Below are 23,420 nucleotides of genomic sequence, written 5' to 3'. Positions count from 1 at the left end.
CCAGGGTCTGGAATCACACAGCTCCAGGCTGGAGTCCTAGCCCCTCACTTTACAGATGGCCTTGGCCAGTTACCTCTTACAGCCTCAGTTTTTCATAGTAACTTAGCACTTACCATGTGTCACTATCCTAGGAAATTTACATAAAAATTTGTTTCATGCCAAAACTGTATGGAAAGATACTATTATTAGTTTCATTTTGCAAATGAGGAAACAGGCACAGAGAGGTTATTTGCCCAAAGTCACCCAGCTTGTGAATGGCACAGTTGGAATTTGAACCCAAATAGTGCACATCCCAAGTCCACATACTTAGCCACTGTCCTCTGTTGCTTCTCGTCATCTATGAGGCAGGTTCAGGAGTACCTCATTTTTTTTTCCCAAGGCAAACTAGTTAGCACAGTGCCTGGCACAGAATAAATAAGCACCCATACATGCCAGATAACATTGTCAGTATAACTTCTGGAAGTTTCTGAGTATTCATGACTTATTCTTTTTTTTTTTTTTTTTTTTTTTTTTTGAGACAGAGTTTTGCTCTGTCACCCAGGCTGGAGTGCAGTGGCGCGATCTTGGCTCACTGCAAGCTCCACCTCCCAGGTTCACGCCATTCTTCTGCCTCAGCCTCCTGAGTAGCCGGGACTACAGGCGCCCGCCACCACGCCCGTCTATAATTTTTTCTATTTTTTAGTAGAGACAGGGTTTCACCATGTTAGCCAGGATGGTCTCGATCTCCTGACCTCGTGATCTGCCCGCCTCAGCCTCCCAAAGCGCTGGGATTACAGGTGTGAGCCACCGCACCCGGCCAACTTTTTCTTGTTATTAACAATAGCTCTTTTTCCTGATCCTCTCCCTCCTCCTACCTCCCACCCCCCAATAGGCCCCAGTGTGTGTTGTTCCCCTCTTTGTGTCCATGTGTTCTTATCATTTAGCTCCCACTTATAAGTGAGAATATACAGTTTTTGGTTTTGTGTTCCTGTGTTAGTTTGCTAAGGATAATATTGGGCCTCCAGCTCCATCCATGTCCCTGCAAAGGACATGATCTCTTTCTTTTTTATGGCTGCATAATATTCCATGACATATACGTACCACATTTTCTTTAATAATGGGTACTAGAATTAATACCTGGGTGATGAAATAATCTGCACAACAAACTCCCATGACACAAGTGTACCTATGTAACAAACCTTAACATGTACCCTGCAACTTAAAATGAAAGTTAAGAAAAAAAACACACACACAAACAAACAAAGAAACTATAGTTGCCATTTTAGACACCTATGATGTATTAAACATTCCTTCAGCCCTCCCAACTATCCAGAAAGAGTCCTTTTATAGATGAAAAAACTAAGAATCAAAGAGATGAAATCGGGCAGAGGCAGAGACAGGATTCAAACCCCAGAGCTGCGTCTTAGACTGACAACACTGGAAGAAACTTCAGACACCAGCCTAACTGTCAGGCCTCTGAGCCCAAGCCAAGCCATCGCATCCCCTGTGACTTGCCCAGATGGCCTGAAGTAACTGAAGAATCACAAAAGAAGTGAAAAGGCCCTGCCCTGCCTTAACTGATGACATTCCACCACAAAAGAAGTGTAAATGGCCAGTCCTTGCCTTAAGTGATGACACTACCTTGTGAAAGTCCTTTTCCTAGCTCATCCCGGCTCAAAAAGCTCCCCGACTGAGCACCTTGCGACCCCCACTCCTGCCCGCCAGAGAACAAACCCCCTTTGACTGTAATTCTCCTTTACCTACCCAAATCCTATAAAACGGCCCCACCCTTATCTCCCTTGGCTGACTCTCTTTTCAGACTCAGCCCACCTGCACCCAGGTGAAATAAACAGCTTTATTGCTCACACAAAGCCTGTTTGGTGGTCTCTTCACACGGACACGCATGAAACTAACTTCACACCCAGCTCAGTACTGGCCCTACCAAATGGTCACTCATCTGCTCTGAAAAGCCTGGCGACAGGACACTCACTTCCTACACCGGTAGTTCTCCGTCTCTCTCTGGCATGGTGGGGCTGGGACAGGGGCCTGAGAGTGTGCATTTCTCACAAGCTGCCACAGGATCCTGACGCTGCTGGTCCAGGGACCACACTTGGACAGTCATCGTTCTAGGAAAACTTCCTGGAGTGGGAATGGTAAAGGTGATGGATTCTTCCCATTTTGCCCTTTTCGCCTGCTGCTTCCCCAGCAGGCTCAGTGCCAGAGTCCATACGCTCAATTTAAATAATAAATCCTCCTCTATATCATGACCTTTCCTCCAGAGGGTTTTTTTTTTTTTTGAGACGGAATCTTGTTCTGCCACCCAGGCTGGAGTGCAGTGGTGCAATCTCGGCTCACTGCAAGCTCCGACCCCCGGGTTCACGCCATTCTCCTGCTTCAGCCTCCTGAGTAGCTGGGACCACAGGTGCCCGCCACCACGCCCCGCTAATTTTTTGTATTTTTAGTAGAGACGGTGTTTCACCATGTTAGGCAGGATGGTCTCCATCTCCTGACCTCGTGATCCACCCGCCTCGGCCTCCCAAAGTGCTGGGATTACAGGCGTGAGCCACCGCACCCGGCCCAGAGGGGTTTTTAAGATTTTTAAGATTGTGTGTTCTGACTGGAACCCAACTCCATCCCCAGACCCACTTCCATCTTTTTCTGTGAGGGGGACACACTCTTTCAACTTTTCCAAAATGGCATTTACCCTGGCTTTTCTGATTGAAGGCAAACAAAACACAACCTTCCTATAATCAAAAATTTAGAAAAGCAGCAAAAATAAAAAGGGAGTAAGGAAGAAAACAGAAATTAACCACCATCCCACCACTAATATTTTGATGAGTTCTCGTGTATTTCCTTGCAGCTGATTGTTGTTTTGCATAATTTATTAATATTGGAATTAAAAATATATATGGCACTTTCTATCCTAGAAAATAGTAATACTGTAAATGTGTTCTAGAAATGGGAGCTGCTGTTGTTCTTATTAGAGAAGTCAAACAAAGGACTGAAGCTCGCTGGGAACAGCTTCCGGGGGAGGATGGGCACCGCTTTGAGACAACAGGAAGCTCGCTGGGAACAGCTTCCGGGGGAGGATGGGCACCGCTTTGAGACAACAGGAAGCTCGCTGGGAACAGCTTCCGGGGGAGGATGGCACCGCTCTGAGACAACAGGGAGAACTCAGGCACAGAGGTGACGATCATCGTTCTCTGTGGGGCATATAGTGATGCAGCCGGAAACAGGTGTGAGTCAGTTGAGTGGGGACAGGTAATAGAGAGCTATAACTGGCTGCCCTTATGGCCTCCAAGGCACTGGGGAGCCATTGTACATTCTTGAGCAGGCAATGACTTCACAAAAGGATTTCTCAAAGGTTAGTCCTGCAACAGAAGACAGGGTGGATAGGAGTGGAAGAGTGGGAGGGCAGGTGGAGAAGGCATTGGTCTGCAAGTGTGGAGCAGCCTTGGGGGCCCAGCCAGTCCCCTGTGCCCTGACAACTGGTATGGCATAGATGGCTCTACTTCTGGGCCGCCAGAATGGACAGGTACTGGTTGCTCTTCACCATGGCGATAATGAGGAGGCCACCGGTCAGCAGGAAGGTGGGCCAGAAGAGGGAGAAGAGGAGGGCCTGGGGCCCATAGAGGCGCTGGAACAGGACGCTGGTTTCGTTCCCCCGAGGTGCGGAGAAGCAGTAGAAGACCTGCTGCTCTTGGAATTTGGCTCTGACCTTCTCCACGTCGGCCCGGGCCGTCTGGTAGTTGTCCAGGCTGCCTGGGATGTAGGAGCACTGTGGGGAGAAGCAAGAGCAGCCGTGGGCTTGGAAATCCCCATTCTTAGCCAAGGGCTTGATATGGAGTAAAGAAAAATACCTGCTTTGTAGTCGGGCCCCTGGATTGGAGTCAGGACTTTGGTTTAAAGCTTGGCAGGCCATGCGCTGTGCAGGTCTGGAGAGCGTGCTCTCATTTATGTCGTGTGTGTGGACAGCGGTGCTGGAGCTGCTCGGGGTATAGGCTACCCACCTGGGCACAGGTCCTGCCTTGGAGTCCTGGCTCTGCTTGGATTGGCTGTAGAATTTTTGGCAAATTGCTCACTCTTTCTGAGCCCTGAAGGCTTCATCACTTAAATGGGTGAATATCAGTTTCAAAGGATATTATGAAAGGACTTCAAACAGAGCTGTCTAAGGAAACCAGGGAGGGACACAGGACAAGTGGGCGGTGTATTTGAAATCAAGATAATGTGCTCAACTTCCTACAGGGCTCATGAAGGTATTGTCAGCAGGTGAAGCAGGCAAAGCAATGAGATGACAGGTGCCCACTGACTCTTGCCTTGGTGCCAGGAGGAATTGCCGGAGAGTGGCAGGGCCTGACAATAGGGAGAGAGCCAGCTGCCTCCAGACGGGCAGTCACCACTCCCTCCAGACAATGGATGTCAGGCCATCCAGGAGATCTATAATAGCCAGACCTCCAACACTTTAAGAGAAGTTAGAAACCAGATCACACCTATAATCCCAACACTTTGGGATGCCGAGGGGGAAGGATCCCTCGAGCCCAGGAGTTTGAGACTAGCCTAGGCAACATAGCGAGACTTTATCTCTACAAAAAAAGTTAAAAATTATCCAGGTGGGCATGGTGGTGTACCTGTAGTCCCAGCTACATAGGAGACTGAGGTGGGAAGATCACTTGAGCCCAGGAGTTGGAGGCTGCAGTGAGCTATGATCTCGCAACTACACTCCGGGTGAGGCAACAAAGTGAGAAGCCATTTCAAAAAAAAAAGTAAAATATTAGCTAAATTTAAAATTGAAAACCTTTGCAGTTTCAACCTGTGTACAGCAAACAAAATATGTTGGCAAGCGGGTATTTGACACTGGGATCCAAAGGAAAGAAAGGATGCATTGAAAATAGTTTTGTGCCAGCAGAGCATGACATATGTTTAATCCTGACACTGATTATTGTTATTAGGAACCTTCTGCCCTGTTCAGATGACGCCAGCTGGTAAGTGCTGCAAAGCAGTCATAAAGCAGAGTTTTATCTGGTTTTCTCTCTGTTCTGTGCTGCAAGTGTGGTGCCCCTATTTACAGCAGAAGACCTACAGGGCCACCATAACCCAGGTCCCTACCCACTCTGCATCACTGAGGGCGGGGCCCAGGAATGTGTGATTCCTTCATTCACTTAATGTTGCCCTAGTGAAATCATGTGCAATATCAAAATGTGTAAAACTGAGACCCAAATGGCAGGTGTTGAGCCAGCTTCCCTGCAGGCCTTGGCCACTCCCTGGATTTATATGAGGCCCCGCCCTGGAAGCTGCCTGCCCTGAGGGCATTCACTCCAGCAAAACAGAGGAGGGTTGCACTGTGATTCTCACAGCCTGGGAAATGGGGGCTCTGCACTCAGATATAGGGCGCCAGCCAGCCAGGGAGCAGCTGAGGCTGGGGAGACGCTGGCTCCTCAGGAATCTGGCATTCAGAGCTGTTGGGCACTGCCAGGTCCTCAGTAGCACATAATCCAGCGTCCTGAGCTGAGGGTGAGGGGGCCTGAGTCTCTCCAATGCCTCTGACTGTGACCTTGGCTAACCTAGCTCCTTAAACAGCAGCGTGGCTATGGAGTCAGACAGGCCTGAGTTCTGAGCTGCGTGACCTTGGCAACTGCCACAACATCTCTGGGCCTTGTAAAATGGATTTGTGAGGCTACCTGCCTAGGAGAACTGTCATGGGGATTAAATGAGATGATGCATGTAAAGCACTGAGCACAGAAGCCCAGCACATGATAAAAACTCAAAAAAGTGGAAGATGCTATTATTATTAATAATAATATGTTTTGACTTATCTATGAAATTGCAACATCAGCTCCTTCTTTACCTTCTTAAAAAGAGGTCTATGGATGAGCTCTGAAGTGGAGGCTTCTGTCCATCCTGGGCCTAGTATATCCTCTGCCTGCTCAGGGTTCCTCTGGATCTTTTATGCTGGGCCTGTTTGGCAAGACACTGGGCAGGAATTCACTCTTCATGGCCAAACCCAGAAGCCGGAGCCTGAATGCATCCTTTCTCTCCTGTCCTGGGTCCAGCTAAGCCTGAGTTATCTGAACAATCTGAAACCAACCAGCTTTTTCCCAAGCCCTGCAGTGTAAGGTCCCCAGGACAGACAGTGGGAGGGGATTTAGAACTCACCTGCTCCAGGCTAAGACTCACGGGAAAAGCTGAGGGCAGACTGTGGCCCCTACCTTCAGAGCTGGAGGGTGGGATGAGAGCCTTCTTGGCCCTTCACAGTGATTCCAGAGGACACCCACCTAGCCTGGAGCCCCAGCTACTTGAACCCCTATGATGGACATAGGCGGAAGGAGCAGCTAGCCCACAACCCAGCTGCTTGGCAAAAACACAAAGGGCATTTCCACTGTTTCCTCCCAGCCCCTGCAGCCTGCTATCAGCACCACACCTGGTCAAGCCTGGGTGGCAGAGGAGAGGACAGCAGTGGCTCCAGCACGTCCTTCCTTCACATTCTGCTGACAGCTCATTCAGGGGATGCTCCTCTGCGCTGGCAACCTCAGGACCAGGGAGGCAGCCTGAAAACCAGCCCATATCACACTCGGAGAATGTCACCAGTTATTGAAAATTTGTTTCTTGCTTTGGGATAAATCAAGGGCTACTGAATGCCAACGCAGAGGCAGGGGTCATGAGTGGGAGCCGCCTCCAGTGGGCCCTGAGACCTCTCTCCACTAGCGATGACAGAACACCTGACCATCCTGCACTGCCCAGACCCACTTCTCCTTGACCTTCAGCACTCTGAAGATCCCACAGCCTCCACGCCCCAACCCAGGCACCCTGCCCCTTCCCATCCCATCAGTCATCAAGTCTGGACTGTCAGCATCTCCCCTGCTGCAGGCCCACATCTTGGTCCTGAGTGCTTGCTGTGGCCTTGGCTCTTCTGTCTAGTAACTGGACCCACACACCTGCAGGCTCCATCTTCCTGGCCCAACTCTGATCATGCCCTAAAGATTTCCATGGCCCACAGCAATAATTTGCAACCTTAGAATCACCTTGGGAGCTCCATGTATGGATCTCTGACCAGAGATTCCACCTTGATAGGTCTAGTGTTGGACCCTAGTTTTGTTTTTTAAGACTCTTACAGGGTTCTAATGCATAGCCAAAGTTGACATATCTTGAGACATAGACACTCACATTTTAATTCCATACTGCGGTGATCAAAGGCCTCTGGGAACAGACCTTAGTCTGCCCTGGCAGCCTTTTCCAGCTGTATACACCCCATCATGGGTCATTTTCTGTAGTCAGCCCTCTGATCCCTGTCTCCACCTAGCCCTTCCCTCCGCCATGCTTCATCCTATAGGCATACCCACTTCCTATATCACCTCATTCTCTATGCCTTGCATCCTGCGCCTGCCTGATGTTAAAAGCCTAACCCAAGAGCCTTTCTTTTTTTTTTTTTTTTGAAATGGAGTTTCACTCTTGTTGCCAGGCTGGAGTGCAATGGCGCAATTTTACCAAGAGCCTTTCTTTTTTTTTTTTTTGAGATGGAGTTTCACTTTTGTTGCCCAGGCTGGAATGCAATGGTGCGATCTCGCCAAGAGCTTTTCTGATACCCACATCATTGTCAGCTGGAAAACATTCCCCTCCTCTAACCCCTGTAACTTCTTCTGTTCTTCTCCCCAGTGCCATTTCTTCCCTGCTAGGCACTGTTCATGCATGAGCTCTCTCCTCTTGAGTCCTACAGGCTTGACACAGGAGGTGCTCAATGGCTGTTGAATAAATAAATGAGAGGAGGAAGGAAGGAAAGAAGGAAGGAAGGGAGGGAGGGAGGGAGGGAAAAAAAGAAAAGAAAGAAGGAGGGAAGAAAGGGAAAAAAGAAGGAAAGAAAGAAGGAAGGAAGAGAGACAGAATATGGGCCAACTGATCGCTTTAGGAAAGGACACGGTGGTGAATTTTGTTTTTTGGAGGGGGAGGGTGGGATGTTGGGAGGCAAGGATGGAAAAACCATCTAAATATTTGTTTATGGAGGTTACTCCAGCCCTGAGTCCCTGGTTTCCTGGGGAGTCACCGGGATTCCACTTTGAGGATCTGGCCCTGGGCCTGATCCCTCATTTGACCGAGGTTGTAGAATGAGAGTACTAACACTAATCACTGCTTTTGTCTGAGTGCCCACTATCCACCCAGCATCAAGCATGGCACTTTATATACAGCGTCTCTGACTTGATAACAGCTCTTCAAGGTGCAACATTAGCATTCCACTTTACAAGGGTGGAAACTGATGAGGTGAGAGGCTAAGTGGCCTGCCTAGGTTTGCACAGCCCATTAGCAGCAGATTCAAACCCAGATCTGTGTGACTCCAACACAGAAGAGCTAGGGCTGGCTCAATCTCATTCCAGCTGTGAGACCTGGTCAAGTGGGTTGATCTTTCTCAGCCTCGGGGACAGGGACAGTTAGGAACAGGCTCACACACCTGACAGGGATAAAGGGATGTGTCCCCATCCCCCCAGTTCAGTACCTGCTGGTTCTGGTCCCGAGTGTCCTCCGTGTGGTACAGCACAGCCCACCTGCCCGCAGCTGACACGTTGACCCACAGGCATGGGTACTGGGGCACCTTCTTGCCCTTCAGCTCCTCCTGGTCCCTGATGTTGGTCTCAATCAGGTGGCACTTGGATTCCTGGGTCCACACGCTGAGGAGACCACACACATGCACACACACACATCTCAGAGCTGAGTGACACACACAACACCCATTTGAACCCCTGATCCCCTGGGAACCTTTAGAGGGATCCAGGGCTGGGCTCCTCGTCTTGTCTTAAGCATCCAGCAATAAAGGCACATGACCCCACAGTCCCTGGACACAGGGAGGAATTGTAGAAGCTGGATGGGGTCTTAGATATTATCTATATGACTGGTTCTCAACCTTGGCTACTCTTCCAAAAACCTGGGGAGCTTTTAAAAAGATTCTCGTGTCCAAGCTACACCCCAGAGCAAGTGAATCAGAACTTCTTGGGTGGTTGGGCCCAGGCCCTGGGTGTTTTTTCAAAGCTCCCTGATGTGATTCTGACAAGCAGCCAAACCTGAGACTTTCTTATCCATATCATCTTCATTTTGCAGAGGCAGAAGAGAAACTGAAAAAGGTCAAGTGACTTTGCCGAGGCCATGCAGGACCTGAAGCTAGGTCTGAGTGGGTTTGAGAGCTGTGTTCTTTCTCCTAAAAGGAGCAGATGTAGAAGGGGCTTGATATGAGCCAGGATGGGAAAGATGGTGGGGACAGTCTCTAAATGGTGCTTCACCAGGTTGAGTCCAGCCTGGAATCGCTTCAGTGTTGTGAAGAGTGAGGCTGCAGCGACCCGGGAGAGGCTAACAGGCTCATCAACATATTAGTAAATCAGTTGTGATTCATCTCCCAAGTATCCTGTGGGAGACCCATTGCCAGTCAGAAGGGGGCTGTCAGCTGCTGGAATGTGCCCAGAGCACAGGTCTGAGACTTATCCTAAGGACAGGCTGGGAGAACTGAATGTCTTTTTTACAAATAGAACACGAATTAGGAATTCACAGCTTTTCCTTAAAATCTTAAGTGGTTGATATTCAGGGAGCAAGGGCATGGACCATTCTCTGAGATTCCTGAGCAGAACTTCAGGGAAGCAGATGCTGACACATCAGAAAACCTCAAACATGAAATGTATGTTCAGTGAGGCAAGGAGCTCCCCCTCACTTGAGGTATTCATCAGGAGGCTGGATGCCCACCTGACAGGGAGGCTTCAGAGGGGAGACAATTATGCAGCTGAGCTATAAACATCTGCTATTCTCCAGTTCCTCGTGGGATCAAACTTGCACTGGAATCTTTGCTCTGAGTCTTTGCTATTTCTTGTGAGAAGGGCATCATGTGTCTGTTACCACCAGGTCCTAGAATCTCAGACCACTGGGGCTCAGTTCATCCTGCCTTCCCTGCATTTGAACCCTAGAACCTAAGAATGAGCATCGTCTTGACCCTGCTGCCTCAAGTGAGGGTGAAGGAGCGGGGTGAGTAGAAGACCAGTGTTCCTTACAGATGCCAGACCCTTAGGAGAGGGTTGGGGGGTGGGCAGGCCAGGAAGTCTCAGTACCTTTTCTGGTAGAGGGGCAGCACAGTCGTGACCAGGATGTAGTAGGTGATGACGGCACACACCACCATGGTTACACCCAGGCAAAGGGCTCGTGTCTCTCCCCGCTTCTGGGCCATAACCAGCTTCTTCACCATATTCACTGGGGGCAGTGATCATTTCTAGGTCCACAGAAGCAAACAGAAGTGAGATCAGCCCAGTTCACAGGTGATCCACAGAAAGAGAGGACAGGTGAGAGGGGAAGGTACTCAAATATTAGTATCACTCTTGTTTATATTTGGAGCTTTGCAACTTCCAGAAGGCTTGCTTTTCGGACCCCATGTAAGCCTTCCCCGTGCAACTGAGAGGCAATTGCAGATAAAAGACTATGGCTCAGAGAGGTATAGTGACTTGCCCTAGGTCACACAGTATGTAATAGGCTCAGTAATGGCCCCCCAAGATGTCCATGTTCTAGTGTCTGGAAGCTATCAATGTTACTTTATGTGGCAATGACTTTGCAGGAATGATTAAGATAAAGGCTCTTGAAGGCAGGGCGCGGTGGCTCACGCCTGTAATCCCAGCACTTTGGGAGGCCGAGGTGGACGGATCACGAGGTCAGGAGATCGACACCATCCTGGCTAACATGGTGAAACCCTGTCTCTATGAAAAAAAAAAAAAAACACAAAAAATTAGCCAGGCATGGTGGCAGTCACCTGTAGTCCCAGCTACTCGGAGAGGCTGAAGCAGGAGAATGGTGTGAACCCGGGAGGTGGAGCTTGCAGTGAGCAGAGATGCACCACTGCACTCCAGCCTGAGCGACAGAGCAAGACTCTGTCTCAAAAAAAAAAGAAAAAAAAAAGATAAAGGCTCTTGAAATGGGGAGACAATATTGTATTATCCACATAGATCCTAAATGTAATCCCAAAGGTCCTAAGAAGAGGGAAGTGAATGGAGATTAAACAGAAGAGAAGGCTAAGGTGATATGACCAGGGAGACAGCAATTGGAGTGATGTGACCACAAGCCAAGGTGTGCGGGCAGCCATCAGAAGCTGGCAGGGGCAAGGAACAGTGGCTCATCCCCTGCAGCCACTGCAGGGAGTACAGCCTGCAGACACCTTGGTGATTTTGGACTTCTGGTGAAATTTCTGTTGTTTGGGGCCGTCAGGTTTATGATCATTTGCTACAATGGTCATAGGTCTCATGCGGTGAGCGAGCAGCACATGTGCATCATCCACGCACCTCCTTCCACGGCACTTATCTCACAGGGAAACTTGGAGTATTTCTGCCCAGAAACAGTTCTGTGGCAGGGCTGGCTGGGCCAGGCAGCAGGCAGGGAAAGGAGAGGAGGGCCCCAGAAGGCAGCTGCAGGTTGTCAGGAGAGGCAGGAGGTTTACCATATTCTGGTTTTTTTGTAAGGAACATTCCCCCACTTCAAGCAAAGACAGAAGAAAGAAGTCATCGTGGTGGCCTCAGCGGCTGCTTTCTTATTTCAGGGCTTGAAGCCACCTGGGACAAAGCAGAATGGGCACTTTGCTGGTGGTGGCTTTCCTTCTCTCCTCCTTCTTTAGGCAGCAATTCCTTGTTTTTCCCCTGGACATTGACCCCACCCCAATGCAAGCAAAGATTCCACCCTCCCCCTGCTAGGCTCCTGATCACTCCCCAGGAGTGTGAATCTTGACAACGACTTCAAGAAACAGCCCCTCAATCTATGCCACCTGGAGCCACAGAGATGCCCAGCCATGGTCCCTGTGTGATTTCCCATGCGTTCCGCAAGCTGTCCTAGAGCCTTCTGGTAAATTTATTTGCTGTTGTTTTTATTTGTTTAAGGTAACCAGAGTCCATTTCTACCCAAAATACCAGGGCCATGGGACCCATTCATTGTAATCCTCCATTTTAGGGGAAATTTTAGCCAGGTATCAGGGGGACTTTATTCTCCTTGCCAGGTCCCTAAAGTAATAAACATATTATGGTTTTTGTTTGTTTGTTTAATTAGCCAGTGCCTGTGGGACAGGCATTAGTCCAAAGAGATTTTCTGCAAAGTGCTCTATTTTCTGCTCAGGCGTCTCTTAACTACCGGACTGTTTCAAATATTCACAGATTCTTGACCCCCTCCCCTCAGCCAGGCTGCCCCCATACCTGGGCATCTCTGCTAAAGGGAAGAGTCCAGGGTCAGGCACCACGGATACCCATCACACCTTCCCAGTGAGCTGGTCCACCTCCCCTATCGAATGGCACAGGTGACATCCAATGAGAACTTTTTCTCCTTTATTTGGCACCAGGAGGTGAGGTTTCCCTACATTCTAATGGAGACATTGTAAAAGCACAAGCAAGCAGAAATTGCCCCCGACAAAGAGAGATGTTTTGTTCAACTCCTTTCTATCCTTTTCCTTCTGTTCTGTGATCTTGTGGGAATGCGAGAGCCCATGCATTTTTCTACCCGGCGTCAGTTGAACAAGCCTCTCCAGGTATTCACAGGTAAAGCAACAGAATCACCTGGAGGTAGGCTAAAAGCCCCAACAGTCTGCTTCCCCAGGACCTGCAAGGGTCACTGGCATTTGGCCCCACCCCAGATACTGTAAGACATAAATCATTTGAAGCAATTGGGAAATCCTATCTTGGAAACCTACGGCTGAGTGCCCACAACAGAGCCATTTCTCTCCCCGGGGGAGTGGGAGCATACCTGTGGCGGCTTCCTGCGGCTGACGCTCCTTCCTGGCTAATCAGGCCCCCACCGCCCAGGGCCACGGCCTCCTCTGCTATGTGGCTTCTAGTGCCCTCCCAGGCCCCTGGGCACTCCTGAGGCTGGTGAAGGCAGGAACCTGCTTTTACCAGTTTTAGGAGCTCAGAAGGAAAGGAAGAGAGAGGCTTCTCGGTCACAGAGAAGTCTGGAAACTTGGTTTATTCAGGTCTGACCCGTCTCTAATGCTCTGATGAGATTGTTGCCTGCACTGAGTTAGTTTATAGAGTCAGGATAAATCCTTTTAAGACCATGCATGGGGTTCAGTGTAGATATGACTTCAGCAAGAAGTTAGTATTCAGCATCCAAAGGGAGAACCTTTAGCGGGAGGAAGGATGGGAACTGTCAATATCCCCCAAGGGACAGAAAGGACAGGAAGAAGTGGGTTTCAGCTATCATAGGAGGGATTTCAGTTAGACTGTAAGAAGAACTTCCCAGTTTTGAGCGTTTCTAAATATCTCTGAAGTTCCGGGATATATCTTCCCATTTAGAAAGGTCACTTGAGATCTGGGATAGATTCACAGAAGATGGAGAAAGACAAAGGAAGGCAGGACTTTGGAGTGTCCTGGGTGACCTGATAGCTGAGTTGACGTCCTTTTCCTTAGAAGGACAAGGAATAGAGTACATTGTTTAACAGTTTGGTGGGGTGTGGACAGGGCGATTCTGAGGTCCTCAGGCATGGAATCAAATCCTGGCTTTGCCGCTTAGCAACCATATGACTGTGAAATGAGAATCATGGTACCAGCCTCAGAGAGTTCAGCTAAAGATCAAATGCCATATTGAGTATCAGACATGTATCATAGCGCCTAGCCCCAAATCAGCCCTCAGTAAATATTAGCTGTTATTACTAATGAAGGAAACCGTGAAAGTTTGGAGCAGAAGTCTGGACCCCTCTTGATGAATCTATTTTTGTCTCACCTCTCTATCGGTGACAAGTGCCAGCATTGGTGTTAATCTCCATCCAGAAGGACAGCCCCGAGAGGAAGGGAGTCCTCCTGCCTGCCTCCCTCCCTGCCCTGTGGCAGGCTGCTTTCCCCAGTCTCCCTCCAGCCCGGTCTTCAGAGAAATCACTTCCCAAGTGCTTTCAGACCCAGTACTCACAGTCTTCCCGGCGCCCTGTGGGTCTTCAGCAGCAGATGGTTTCTTTCTGCCTGGCCCCCAGCCCCCACCCCAAAAGAGGCCACAGAGCTCTAGCAGGAAGTTTGGCCTCCCCGCCCGTCTCCAGGGAAGCAGCCTTTGCTCCCCATCTGGGGCAAGCCTCCATGCCCAAACATGGTCAAGTCTGAGCACACAGTCTGGAGACACAGACTCGGAGAGCAGGTACCCAGCCCTGAGGAGGGCAGCTGTTACCCAGGCCCTGCACCTCCATCTTCGCAGAGTCTCATGGGAAACAGATTTCAAATGACAACAGACAGCAAGACTGAGAAACTACGAAAGATCAGCCTGGTATATTTGGAAATATTTCTTCTTCTCTCTGTGTCTGTGGGCTGGCAAATAGGAAATGATTCTCCTTTTGTTGGCATGAGGAAGGGTGGAGTTGAGCTGGAGGGGTTGGGCTTGTCACCAGTCCCTGGCATATCCATGCTGGAGCAGCTACAGCTCCCTGCCTTTGGCACTTACGTGGTGTGTGATTCAGAGCAAGTTATGGCACCTCTCTGGGCCTCAGTTTCCTTTTTTGTTTTTTTGTTTTTCTCCCAAACTTATCGTTAAAGGACCTCAGTTTTCTCACTTGTGTTACTGGCATTTTTAAAAACTACTTTGCTTTAGGGTAGTGATGAGGGTTAGAGACGGTGGGGATTTATGGCGAGGGGAGAGAACAGACCTTTTAAGGATCAACCAAGCCGAAGCTGGGAGTAGTGAGAACTCCACAACTGCTTCCAACCAGGTCCAGGGACAGTCTGCTCACCAGGGGCCCTCCCAGAGACTGTGAAAGTACAGAGATTTGTTCCTAGCAATAAGACAAGTGAATGTCAGCATTTGCAGGCAAAAACATGCTTTTAGATCTCTGTTTCTTCATCTGTAAAGTAGATGTAAGGACTGAAAATCAGCAACAAAGGGCAGGCACGGTGGCCCACGCCCGTAATCCCAGCACTTTGGGATGCCAAGGTGGACAGATTGGTCAAGCCCAGGAGTTTGAGACCAACCTGGGCAACATGGCGAAACCCCATCTCTACTAAAAATACAAAAATTAGCAGGGCATGGTGGTGCATGTCTTGGGAGGCTGAGGCAGGAGAATCGCTTGAACCCAGGAGGTGGAGGTTGCAGTGAGTCAAGATTGTGCCATTGCACTCCAGCCTGAAAAACAGAGCGAGACCCCATCTCAAAAAAATATATATATATATATTTTTTTTCAACGAAACAACAAAAACAATCCCAGATATTGGGGCCTTCCTAAGTATCAGGCATGATGCTAGAAGACAGCATATCTGCACCCTTCACTTGATCCAAAGATCAAAGAACCTGAAAACTGAGACTTGGAGGCTTGAAGTCACTGGTGCAGCCTTAGGGGCCAGAACTAGATTCAAAGCTGGCCCTTCCAGATGGCACAGCTCGGTCAGTCTCTGCTGACCCTGGGGCTGCTCTGAGACATTAAAAATCACCTCTGTCATACAGTAAGCTGCCACCTGAGGCTCTGGAGGTCACCTTGAGTTTCCTCAGCCCCCAGGGAGGTGGGTGCAGCCTGGCCTTCCCTGCTGAGCGAGCTCACCACCTCCCTCCCTCCTTCCTCCAGCAGGCGTGAAATGAAGGCGGCCACTCAGGCCTCCCTGACACACTCTCCACCCCTTCTCCACCCCTTTCCTAATTGAATCTTATTAACAGGAGACTACATTGTCTGTTTAATGGGCACCAGAGCACCAGAGGGTCTAAGGCCAGCTTCAGACCTTGCGGGCAGATTGACAGAGGGATCTGGAATTCAGCCTCAGAAGGGCAATTTTCCAAGGATGATCCTCTGTCCCTTCAGAAGCAGGAAAAGTCCTCCTGGGGCTAATCCAGAAATGCCAGGCCCCCCTCCTGCTTCCCTGGGGGAGAGATACACAGTGCAACAGGCTGCCATTTATGAATATAACCAAAGGGCTCCTTGCTCGTAATACTCTAAATAAGTTATTAAGGGCTACGTATTATTTGGAATTTATAAGCAAACTTTAGCATTCTTCCCAAGGGAAGGTGGGAACAAACAGGGAAGGGGGGCTGTGGGGTCTTCTGCTGCCCCTAAATGAGCCACAGCCAAAAGGCATCGACAAGCCTTGTCCTCGAGGGTTTGCGGGTGAAAACCCAGGTCCTTTGCTGGCTGCGGGGTTGTATGTGACAGATGGCTACAGATGGAGGGAAAGAAAATAACAATGCTGCAACAATAAATATTGACGGTTTGCATTTGTACGGGGTGTCAGAGATCACAAAATATCTTCTCTGACTCTTCCAACAGCTTCTTAAGGTACTAGCACAATAGGCTCACAATAGACCACTGAGGTAGAGATTTTTCTACCCATTTGATAGAGGGAGTAACTGAGGCTCAGAGAGGTGAAATAAATTGTCCAAGGCAAGTTACTTTGCCTCTCTAAGCTTCAGTCTGTCTGTCTCTAAAATAGAGATAATTATAGCTAGACCCTCAGTATTTTTGAGGAATGAGAGATCACCTAAGCTACCTGACACATAGTAAGGAGATTGTCCTTTCCAAAGATGGTCACACCGAAGTACTTCCCATTCCATGTGCCCTTTTCACAGTGTGGCATCAACACTCCATCATCAAGAGGGGCATGTATGTCTCTTCCCCTTCACCCTGGGTGGAGCTTTTAAGGGCCTCAACAGTAGAATATGGCAGGTGGACACAGCACGATGTTCAAGGCTAAGTCATAGATGGGGGCTCCAGCTCCCCCCACATGCTCTCAGGACATGCACCTGGGAACCAGCCACCATGTTGTAGGAAGCCGAGGCCCCGTGCTCCAGCTGACAGCCTCAGCTCAGATCTCAGCCAACAGCTAGCATCTCTCACCGGGCATGGGGGAGAACACGCCTGCAGACTGTTCCAGCCCCCAGCCTTCCAGCCTCCCAGCTGAGGCCTCAGAGAATGTGGAGCAGAGACAGCCCACCTGCTCTGTGCTCTCTCTGAATTCCAGAGCCACAAAATCCATGAGAAGAAAAAAACTAATATTTCATGCCCATGCATTTTGGGGTAATTTGTTATGCAGTCATAATAACTGGAACACACTTGCAAGTGATTTCAAAGGGGGGACTGTTACTGTTGCTGGTGATGGTGGTAGGATTAAACCAGTGGGAATTAAAACACCTGAGATTGCTATATGGAGTGTTACAGGAGAGTTTAGAAATGCTTTATCTAGGTTGGGCGTGGTAGCTCATGCCTGTAATCCCAGCACTTTTCGAGACCAAGGCAGGCAGTTCATTTGAGGCCAGTAGTTCAAGACCAGCCTGGCCAACATGGCAAAACCCCATTTCTACTAAAAATACGAAAATCAGCTGGGCATGGTGGCAGGTGTCTGTAATCCCAGCTGCTCTGGGAAACCAAGGCATGAAAATCATTGGAACCCAGGAGGCGGAGGTTGCCATGAGCTGAGATTAAGCCACTGCACTCCTGCCTGGGTGACAGCATGAGACTCCGTCTAAAAAAAAAAAAAAAAAAAAAAAAAGTGCTTTATCTACTCCTAGGTCACACACTATGGCACAAATGGAGTAGAAGGGCAGTGATATGGGAGGGTATTTTTGTTTATGAAGCACCTACTATGTACCAGGGAATGACCACATAGATATGCAATACATATACATACGCATACACATGGACATTCCTCTCCACAATCCCCCACAAAAGGCCTTGTTCTTTCTGTAAAAGCACAAGGCAAAGTGATTTTCCCAAGGTCACGCCCCTAGCATGTGATGTGATGGAGCCTGGAGTGCACCTGTGCCCACTGACTCCGCAGCCTGTCCCTGCCCCTCTGTCACCCCATGACTCCCTTGGGAGCAGTTTTCAAGAGACCCCAGGTTTCTTCACGATGTCTGCTTCTGCTGCTTTCCAGATGCCCTCAGCTCAGTCTGTACCCCTCTCTGGATTATGCATCTGCTTGTTTATTTAAGTCCTTCTGAATCAATATCTCCTCTCTGCCAACACTTGGGATAATAAGTCCCATAAATCAAATTGGCAACTGGGTCTTGAACCCCTGTGTGTGTGCCTCTCTGAGTGCTGCAGGAATGGGTGTTAGTTGCGCTCAGTCCTGGCGAAGCTGTGCATTCACAGACATCTCAGCACTTGCTATGCAGAGGCACTGTATACATCACTGTGCGACTCAGACACTGCCCCTCCCCTGCGGAAAAGCGAAGCCAGATTTCTTAAACTGCAAAAATGCAGAACAGAAAGTGAAAGATGTATTTTAAATGAGAGACAGTAATAAAAGACAGAGGAAATAACAGTGGGAGATTTTTTAGTAGAGTTGAGATGACAAAGTATAACAACAGCAAAAGTAAATGCCAATATTAGAATTAAATGGCCACAAGACAAGACATGACAAAAAACATGGTAAGTTTGTTCCCTGCTGTGTGGGGTGATACTCACTCTTTTCTCCTCTGACTCTGCACCATATTTTCCTTTGGCCTAATTTTTCTTACTTTATTCTGCCATGCTGTTAATGTAAGCACCTTGAAAATCCTCTTTGAGACAAAGAGGAGCATAAATAAATAAACAGCCCTGCTGTCTGTCTGTGTGGTAAAGTTGGTTTTTTAAAAAAAATGCTTTTTCCTTAGTGCAAATCATCCCGGCTCTGTGAGAAAGTTGCATGATGTGAAAGTGCAGGGAGAAGATGAGGCACAGTGTTAGCCTCACTGCTCAGAGAGAGTTGCTGTAAGAGTGGTGTGTGGCCTTTTCGACCCACATAAAGGAAGCAGGTGCCCTCTCCTTCCATGGCACATGTCTCCGCTGTCCTTGCCTCCTGGCCAGCTCTTACTCTTCCACAGGACTCCCTGCTGGGGCCTTCCCTCGCCCCCAGCCCCTTAGCCACTCTCTGTGCCTCCTGGGCCAGGTAGAAGCTCTGGCTCTGCATGCTGGGAGCATTGCATTGCCTCTTCTGCAGAACACTTCCTCCTGCTGTAATTTAACATTTATTCATGTGCATCCTCCATTAACATGTCTCCCAACCCAAGGGTAAGCTCTCTAAAATCAGGGACCGGAACCGTTCTTATTCACTGTCACATCTCTAGTGCCCAGAGGAATAAACAGAGATCTTGCGGTTTTGTTGTCATCGTGCTTTGGTTTTTGGGAAAAAAACTCTCGCTTTTTTATGTAACAGAGTATTATAATCATTTTCCCATGCCATGAAACATTTTTCTTCTTTAAATTGATATATTATAGTTTCATAGTTGTACATAAAACATTTTTCTTTCTTGAATTTTAATTATAGATTCGGGGGCTACATGTGCAGGTTTGTTATGAGGGTGTAACACGTGATGCTGACGTTTGAGCTTCTATTGATCCCATCACCGAGAGAGTGAACATAGTACCCAACAGGAAGATTTTCAGCCTTTGCCCCACTCCCTCCCTCTTTTTGGAGTCCCCAGTGTCTATTATTCTCATCTTTATGTCTGTGTCTACCCAGGGATTAGCTCCCACTTAGAAGTGAGAACATGTGATATTTGGTTTTCTGTTTCCGCATTAATTTGCTTAGCATAATGGCCTCCAGCTGCATCCATCTTTCTGTAAAGGACGTGATTTCATTCTTTTTTATGGCTGTGTAATATTCCAAGGTGTATACGTGGCACACTCTCTTTATCTAATCCACTGTTGATGGGCACCTAGTTGTTTCCACACCTTTGCTATTGTGAATAGTGCTGCAATAAATGTACAAGTGCAGGTCTCTTTGTGGTAAAATACTTTATTTTCCTTTGTGTATGCATCCAGTAGTGGGATTGCTGGGTTAAGTGATGGTTCTATTTTTAATTATTTAAGAAATCTCCAAAGTGTTTTCCACAGGGGCTAAATTAATTTATATTTCCACCAACAGTGTAAAAGCATTCCCTTTTCTCTGCAGCTTTGCCAGCATCTGTTATTTTTTTACTTTTTAGTAATAGCCATTCTGACTGGTGTGAGATGGTATCTCATTGTGGTTTAATTTGCATTTCTCTGATGATTAGTGATGCTGAGCATTTCATAAAACATTTTTCTAGAAAGGCTATACAGTTTTCTATGTTATGGCTAACTTGGGATAGATTTCATCAAAGCCATGTTGTCAGATATTTAGGAAGGTGCTTGCTTCCTTGTGTGCTTGTTTGTGTTTAGTGGAAGGCAGAGTCCGCCTCTGCTATCAGCAGACCTGTTTTATTCTCTACCCCTGAACCACACCCATGCCCAGATGTCATTTTTCATGGACAGGAAGAAGGGAGATTGTATCTGTAAGCACAAAGTTTGGGGACCAGAACAGATGGACAGAGATGGCAACATCATAGAAGTGGGAGATGGTGACGGGTTGGCAATTTCCTAACCCTGTCCCAGGCCTGATTTGAGCCTCAGTGAGTGAGACAGAGCAAGAGAGAGAAAGCTGTTGTTAGGGCTTGTGGGACTCAGAACACAAGCAATGCCACTTTGGGACCTACGAAGAGGATGTTTCCACTTCTGCTTAGCTGTGGCCTTGGGCAGTGGCCCTGATAGATAATGGCCATCATTATCAGCTAAAAGAGCTGCAGCAAAGGTAGACTCCTGTATGAATCAGGGTCCCTAGGTGTGCTGGAGCTGGCTCACACTGGCACTGGGAGAGCGTTTGCAAGCCAGGTGTTCAACCATCAGGAGGTGAAAATCCACCACAGTGATGGGAATAGTTATACTGTGGAAATCTACGAACAATTCAAATCAGGGCTTTTGTCTTTTTGGACAGCTGGTTTGCCAGCACACCACTTTAGAGGATACACTTAAATTGGGAAACCTGCGGAGGTATTAGGAATGAAGGTGTGGACAGGTTATAACCACAGGGAATAGTGATCTAGGGCCTCGCAATGTTGGTTGAGGGCTGAGGGAAGGGAGCGATGTCCAGGATCAGCAGGAGAATCTTCTTGAGAGGGGATGATCCCAGCCTGGGAAGACCCCAGGGAAGGAGCTGGGGAATGGACTGCTGCCCTCACTCTCCTGGGATGTGTTGATGAAAAAGCCAAACTCTGTAAATTATTTGAAGAGATTTGTTCTGAGCCAAATGTGAGGACCATGACCTATGACAAAGCTTCAGAAGGTTCTGAGAACATGTGTCCATGGTGGTTGAATTACAGCCTGATTTTATAAATGTTAAGGAAACAGAAGGTACAGGCAGACTTCAATGAATACACATAAGATTTACATTGGTTCCGCCCAGAAAGGCAGAACATCTCAAATGGGAATGGATTCAAAGATTTCCTGGTGGATTCAAAGATTTCCTGAATAGCAATTGGTTGAAATAATTAAGTTTTGCCTAAAGAGTTGAAGTCAACAGAAAAAACCATGAAGGGGGGTTGTGGAAACCAAGGTTATTGTAATGTAGATGAAGCCTCCAGGTAGCAGGCTTCAGAAAGAATAAATGATAAATGTCTGTTATCAGACCTTAGAAGGTCTGATTAGACTCTTAGTTAAATCTCTCTGGGATGAGAAAAAGACTTGGAAAGGGAAGGGGATTCTCTGCAGAATGTAGATTTTCCCCAAAAATGACAGCTTTGCAGGGCTATTTCGAAATATGTCAAATAAATATAGTTTGGGGTAAAATACTTGTTTCTTTCAGAGCCTGCCTGCTATCTGTCATGTGATGCTATACTACAGTCAGGTTGGAATTTGGTATTTATTACTACAAACAGTCTGTTTGTCAGTCTTAAGACCTCTGTTTTAATGTTAATGCTGGTAAGTTGCGCCTGAATACCAAAGGGAGGAAGGTATTTTATTGTGAAGCATGTCCAACATCCCCTCCCCATTATGGCCTGAACTAGTTTTTCGGGTTTCTTTGAAATCCCCTTGGCCAAGAGGTGGGATCCATTCAGTCAATCAAGGGGCTTAGCATTCTATTTTTGGTTTACAGACCCTTCTCCAGACACCTGATCTCCTTTGGTTGAATCCAACTGGTAGTCAGACAAAGAGCTTGTTGCTGCAGTCCCAATGATCAGCTTCCAGGGCAGAACCAGCTAGAGAGTGAGGAGGGGTCAGGAGGGGCTTACATAGATATCAGTCCATCTCCCTGTGTATGTGGCTTTGGGACAGGAAAACTAGGTAAGAGCAAAAAAAGAGGGTTTGAGCACATGGGGACTCCCTGCAAATCTCCCAGAAATATTTGTAGGGTCTGAAAGCTATGCAGGTAGGGACTCTAAACCAAAACATTTGTAAGTCAAATTTTATGTGGCTAATTTGGAGCCCCAGGCTGGTGAGAGCTCAGGAAACTCAGGTTCCATAAACAGTGCCTCATTGAATATTCTTTGCATAAAATAGGTTGATGAAAAGAGTCAAACTCTGTAAAATATTTGAAGATATTTATTCTGAGCCAAATATGAGTGACCAATGGCCCATGATGCAGCCCTCAGGAGACCTTGAGAATATGTGCCCAAGGTGATCAGGGCACAGCTTAGTTTTATACATTTTTGGGAGCCATCAATCAAATACATTTAAGAGATGCATTGGTTCAGTCCAGAAAGGCGGGACAACTTGAAGAAGGGGCTGCCAGGTTATAGGTAGATTTAAACACTTTCTGATTGGCAATTGGTTGAAAGTGTTATAATCTATAGAAAGGGATGTTGGGGTTATAATAAGAGGTTGTGGAGACTGAAGTTTTATGATGCAGATGAAGCCTCCAGGAAGCAGGCTTCAGAGAGAATAGATTGTAGATGTTTCTTATCAGACTTAAGGTTTGTGTTGACGTTAAATGCTGGTCAGCTTTTCCTGAAATCCAAAAGGGAGGAGGGCATAATGAGGCATGTCTGGACCCCTCTTTCCATCATGACCTGAACCAGTTTTTCAGGTTAATTTTGGAATGCCCTGGTGAGAGAAGGGATCCATTCAGATGGTTGGGAGGACGTTAAAATTTTATTTTTGGTTTATGAATGTTTGCACACTTTTTGTTATTTCCCTAGAATAAAGACTGGACCTCCAAGCCAAAATTCTAGGGCAAAAGATTTCTACATTTTTAAGATTTTGGAATATATTGCACACCTTTTACCAGAATACCGATACCAATTTTTGTACTCACAGCTGGTAGAGGAGACTGGTTAATTTCACACATAATTGGCCGCGTGCGGTGGCTCACGCTTGTAATCCCAGCACTTTGGGAGGCCGAGGCGGGCGGATCACGAGGTCAGGAGATCGAGACCATGGTGAAACCCCGTCTCTACTAAAAATACAAAAAAATTAGCCGGGCGTGGTGGTGGGTGCCTGTAGTCCCAGCTACTCGGAGAGGCTGAGGCAGGAGAATGGCGTGAACCCGGGAGGCGGAGCTTGCAGTGAGCCGAGGTTGCGCCACTGCACTCCAGCCTGGGCGACAGAGCGAGACTCCGTCTCAAAAAAAAAAAAAAAAAAAAAAAAAATTCACATATAATCACCAATTCTTAACACTTTTAAATTTGGAAATATGTATCTTTTGGCTAGGTGAAAACTCTTTCATCTGTTTTTAAATTTGCTTTCTTTAAATTACTAGCAAGATTGTACAGTCCTTTATATGTTC

The 23,420-nt window shown here is 47.7% G+C and overlaps 2 protein-coding genes and 1 long non-coding RNA gene across 3 annotated transcripts in view; 2 read left to right on the top strand and 1 right to left on the bottom strand.

Annotated features, from left to right (window-relative positions):
- KCNIP1 (potassium voltage-gated channel interacting protein 1) overlaps positions 1 to 23,420 on the top strand; it is a 422,776-nt gene that overhangs the window by 21,435 nt on the left and 377,921 nt on the right. The gene's annotated exons all lie outside the window — the stretch shown is intronic.
- Positions 2,851 to 14,260, bottom strand: KCNMB1 (potassium calcium-activated channel subfamily M regulatory beta subunit 1). Its single transcript, XM_030825187.1, has 4 exons — positions 13,867 to 14,260; positions 10,053 to 10,210; positions 8,462 to 8,633; positions 2,851 to 3,757 (listed from the first exon to the last, which is right to left on the bottom strand). Exons 2-4 carry the CDS (start codon positions 10,184 to 10,186, stop codon positions 3,488 to 3,490), a joined length of 576 nt encoding a protein of 191 aa, XP_030681047.1. The 5' UTR covers positions 10,187 to 10,210; positions 13,867 to 14,260; the 3' UTR covers positions 2,851 to 3,487.
- The window catches only part of LOC115837739, a 71,204-nt gene continuing 61,884 nt past the window's right edge, over positions 14,101 to 23,420 (top strand). The window contains exon 1 of the long non-coding RNA XR_004032799.1: positions 14,101 to 14,211. This is a non-coding gene — a long non-coding RNA (uncharacterized LOC115837739). The remainder of the gene's footprint in view (positions 14,212 to 23,420) is intronic.

The sequence above is a fragment of the Nomascus leucogenys genome, chromosome 2 (assembly GCF_006542625.1).
Source record: "Nomascus leucogenys isolate Asia chromosome 2, Asia_NLE_v1, whole genome shotgun sequence".
Taxonomy (NCBI): domain Eukaryota; kingdom Metazoa; phylum Chordata; class Mammalia; order Primates; family Hylobatidae; genus Nomascus; species Nomascus leucogenys.
The sequence above is the reverse complement of the archived record's forward strand: the minus strand, read 5'-3'. Positions and strand labels throughout refer to the sequence as shown.

What these genes read in the sequence shown, in the direction of transcription:
- KCNMB1 (XM_030825187.1), bottom strand. Translation starts at nt 10,186, where the DNA reads ATGGTGAAGAAGCTGGTTATGGCCCAGAAGCGGGGAGAGACACGAGCC. An exon ending in CTGCCCCTCTACCAGAAAAG is followed by an intron (nt 8,634 to 10,052) that starts GTACTGAGACTT and finishes TGGTCTCCTCAG; the next exon opens with CGTGTGGACCCAGGAATCCA. An exon ending in CTCGGGACCAGAACCAGCAG is followed by an intron (nt 3,758 to 8,461) that starts GTACTGAACTGG and finishes TTCTCCCCACAG; the next exon opens with TGCTCCTACATCCCAGGCAG.